The sequence below is a fragment of the Chinchilla lanigera genome, unplaced genomic scaffold, assembly GCF_000276665.1.
Source record: "Chinchilla lanigera isolate Chin_1 unplaced genomic scaffold, ChiLan1.0 scaffold00030, whole genome shotgun sequence".
Lineage (NCBI taxonomy): Eukaryota > Metazoa > Chordata > Mammalia > Rodentia > Chinchillidae > Chinchilla > Chinchilla lanigera.
In genome coordinates, this window is record NW_004955431.1 from 13,114,763 (window position 1) to 13,119,263 (window position 4,501).

The 4,501-nt window shown below is 32.6% G+C and overlaps 1 protein-coding gene across 5 annotated transcripts in view; it reads right to left on the minus strand.

Annotated features, from left to right (window-relative positions):
- The window catches only part of Pds5b (PDS5 cohesin associated factor B), a 185,452-nt gene that overhangs the window by 31,534 nt on the left and 149,417 nt on the right, over positions 1–4,501 (minus strand). For all 5 annotated transcript variants that reach the window (XM_005387709.2, XM_005387707.2, XM_005387710.2 and 2 more), the window contains exons 20-21: positions 4,173–4,296; positions 1,336–1,494 (exon numbers count right to left, since the gene is read on the minus strand). In XM_005387709.2, coding sequence (XP_005387766.1) covers positions 1,336–1,494; positions 4,173–4,296 — 283 coding nt within the window. The remainder of the gene's footprint in view (positions 1–1,335; positions 1,495–4,172; positions 4,297–4,501) is intronic.

Genomic DNA, 4,501 nt, shown 5'->3' on the forward strand with positions numbered 1-4,501 from the left:
GATTTTAAATCTTTATAGAGAAATCTATGGAGCTTTAATGAAAACCATTTTGTAGATGACCAAACAAAACAATGAAAAAGAACAGAGACTATATATACACAAAATGTTAATAGTGAAGACAACCAGAAGAAGGTAACATTATTCAATGAATTGTGATGAGAAATGTGGTAATCTTAATGGGGAATTAAAAAAATAGAATCCTGTGTCACAGAACATACGAAAAATGAATCAACTCCAGGTGAGTTAAATTTTGTTTGTATAAAAAGAAAACCTTAAACCTTTAGAACATATGGGAGACCATTTTTATGACACAGAATAGGGAAAGTCTTCTTAAATAAGAGGTAAAAAGCACTAATGACTAAAGAAAGTCAGATACAAGCTCATACATATAGCTGCATTAAAATTAACTTTTGTTGAAAGGAGGCTATAAAAGAGTAAAAAGATACATCACAATGGGACTTTATGCATTTTATGAAGAAAATGCAGCCTGTACCAGATATAAGATTAATATTTATAAAGATTACTATAGGAAAAAGACAAACACCCCAGAAGCAAAGGATCAAAAGGCACTGAAAGGATTTCAGAAAGCAGACAACATGAATATAACTACTAACCAGGGAAATGCACATTTAGACTATAAGACTCAATCTATTAGGTGGGAAAAATTTTTAAATCTGACAATGTTACATGCTGCTAGTAGGCGAATAAATACCAACAACCACCGTGAAAAGTAATTTAGCAATAAACTGAGAAATATGTATATATACTGTGGTTCATCAATTTCATTGATAAGAATATAATGTACAAAAATTACTCAAATGTATCAGAAAAACCTCTATAAGAATATTCAGAGCAGTACTGTAAAAGAGAATGGAAATGGAAACATTCCAAAATCCACTAAGAGAATAAACAGAGATATTTCTCATAATGCAATAATATGTAGTGTAATAAAGGAAGTACAGCTAGATTTATTACTATATATAAAAAAAGAACTATAGTCATGATAATCACACAGTGAACTCGTTAGTCAATCTGTACATTTAAAAAAAAAAACACATACTCTTATAAAAAGTTAACGTCTTGCAAAGCTGAAATACTACCAGGTAATATTTTATATTTAGCAAGAGATGTATTTCAAGTCATATGCCTACGCTCAACTAAAGAGATGTTTTGGTGTCATTTTGCTTATAATGGAGATGTAGCCTGTTTTTAAAACTGGATACCCAAAATAAAGGCAGTTAAATGGAAGTGTTATTAATATCACTTCACTTCCCTCTTTCTTGCATAAAATTTTAGAAAACATTTTGAAGAACAAAAATCTAAGAAACAAATTACCCGATCGTTCATGAGAAGATCTTTCACAATGAAAGTAGCTACCAAAGACTTCAAAGGAGCAGCAAACTGATCAGGTGCAAGAAGAGCGATATGACCAATAGTAACCAAAGGTGTTATAAGGTGTTCCAGGTTGCTTGGATCTAGGCTCTTATGCAGAGGCTGAAAATGAGGGGAAGAAAACAAGAGTCAACTTCCTACAAAAAAAAAAAAACTGTTCATGTACTTCAACTTCAAATATAAACATTACAGAAGGCTCAATACAAATATAACTAGTGCTTCTTAAGCCAACAGTCAGAGTTTTCTACATTATCTATGTCTAGAAGGCGTTATGTTTAAACATTTTCACCCTTGACCAAATCATGTTTTAGAAGTAAAGGCATATTTCAACATGGAGAATACTATTATGCAGCATACGTTTGGCGACCATTTACAGGAATGTGTCAAAGACTGCTAGGGCTCAACCATATCCACGTCACTCTCACATGCCGGGCATGAAGAGGAGTCCACCTGCAGCCTCCTTGTGTGCACTCGGAGTTAATGAGGACCTGCGAGCGACCGCTGTTCCTGGGATGGTAGTGAACGTGAGCGACGTGCCACCCTTGCCCGCTCACTTTCCCTGACACGGGCACAGTGTGCTTTCCCCACGGGCTCTCTGTTCTCTCACTAGCTAATGTCAAGGATCCAGTGAGACTTAAAAGAGAAGCCACTAGCCACAAAGAGCCTGTGTCCCTAAACCACTGGTGAATAGGCCGCTCAAATGCTCAAGTGGATTTTTCAGCACCAAAGATGATCTTTTACTATGTCTAGTAAGTGGAGTCGTAAGTGTTTCTTATACATCAAATACTGAGAACCATAACAAATAACAAAGATTTTTGTTATTACAATAGGAAACGCAACTGTTAATGTGCATTTTGCCATGACAAAAACAGCTTATTATATGCTCAGATAAAATATTGAAAATGTGCTGTTAAATTTAATAAAGAGAAAAATCAGAAGAGTGACTAAAATATGCTAACATTAGCACAAGAGAAACAAGGGGAGACAAAATTATATGCATGTATGTGTTTGCCCATCCTTGCTTTATGTGAATAGAAATCTCTGGAAAGATGCATTCCCACTTGATCACAATGGTTGCTCTGGGAAAATAACTAAGTGGCTGCAGACAGAGGAGCAGCAGAACTTTTCACTGTATATATTTTTTGCATTTTTTTTTAATTTAAGGCAGGTGAAGATATTATCTACCAGAAATTTTAATACTGTATTTAAATGAAAATGTGGTGTTCTATTATTGAACACTAAACACCAACAATTCTATGCTGGAAAAGTAATACAGAACTGTTCTTTGTCAAAATAACACAGCAATATAAGGACTCATTTAGTCAAAAGTATATTTAATTTACTTCTTGCTATCCTTAATGACTTCCTTCAATAATTCCACTGCACACCTAGGTGCCAGTTCGTTCTTGATATTATAAACAAAATTATGAAAGCAGCCAGATGCAGTGGCACAGCCTATAACCTCAACACTTGAGAGGCTGAAGCAAGATCATGAGATCTTTTTCAAGGCTTGGGCTACACAGTGAGACCTTGTATCAAAAAAAAAAAAAAAAAAAAAAAAAAAAAACATAATTTTTAGATTAGTTGACTATGACAAGTTTGATCATTTTTCACAATAAGTTAATGAAATCAACTCTGAAAAAGCAAAATTAATGGTCAGGTTCTAGAATAATGGCAAACTATAAATAAGCCAGAGATCTCTAGGAAATGTTTTCTCACAAAGCCAACACACCATATGTTATAGTAACATGAATACAGTTGGGGTTTTTGTAAAGGTAAAACGAAGTTAACACATAAAACATCAAAGTGAAAATCAAAGTACCTTACAAATGCAAGTTATATCAGTACTATTATAATCATCATCAGAAAAAGCAAAAAGCTAATTAATCCAGAATAGAAACTATTTCATGTATCAGAAGGACAACAGAAAATATTTCTCAGAATGCACAAAAATTAAATTATTCACATATAAAGCAAAGATGCTGCTTGTAAGATAAAGAAAGGTACTTTTCTTCCTTCCGAGGTCTTTACCATAACATATAAAAATGACAAAATTAGCATAAAAGTTTCTAAAAGTAGGAGACAAGTATTTATAGTGATCAGCTTCAGCATGATTTCGAAAGTCTTCATTCAAAGCTTGCTCCTCAACTAAAATTTTAAATTAGGATTTTATAGATTTTTCTGCCTAGCTTTTATTAGCGCATGAGAGCATGCACACACACACACACACAAAGTAATGTAACCCTTCATCATATAGGTTATAATAAAACTGCAATGCTTGCATAAAAGTTATTCTAAGTGAAGAGAAAATAACATGAAATATATAGTGAAAAGACACATTACCCAGCATATAACTGGGTCAGTCATAATGTATGAACTAACTTACTTCATATTACCAAACAGTATTGATTCACAAAACCATACATCTCAGTAGTATCTCAAACAAAATTCAAGCTTTTTGAACCTATAAACTGACAGAATAATCATGTTACCAACTACCAGTAACTATTATTTTGTATGAAATTACCTTTCAATTAAAAAGTCTCCAAACAAATATACGAAGCAATGTCAAAAAGTATGCCGTATGTGATTTCTGAATTTGAATTAGCATTAAATATTTGAACAGATATTTTCATATTTTAACTACTTGTCAATGTTGATTTTACTGATTCAAATTCTGCAAATATACAAAATGATGCATCACCAAACATGAATATTCTGCAAAATCATCAACATATGTTTTTTAATGATGCACATGAAATTTAGAAACTTCTCATTACCTCAAATATCTGAGCAAACTGGGTCTCTTTGCTAGAAAATATCGCATGAATACAGTGAATGGCGTATTTGGCTTGACGAGGGGGTCCTTTTTTAGATTTGTGATGTAAAACAGGAAGCAAGGCTCTAAAAGGAAAAATCAAAGAAAACCAATAAACCAAAAGAACCAGTATGATTTCTGTTACATCCTTTAGTGTTTATTTAAGTTTTTGAGAATAAAAAACTCACCAAGATCTACTCAAACATTTTTCAATGTCTATAATTTTATTTAATAAATATACAAATATGTATTTTATTTTTTACTTTTTATTTAACAGTCACAAACAAGGCT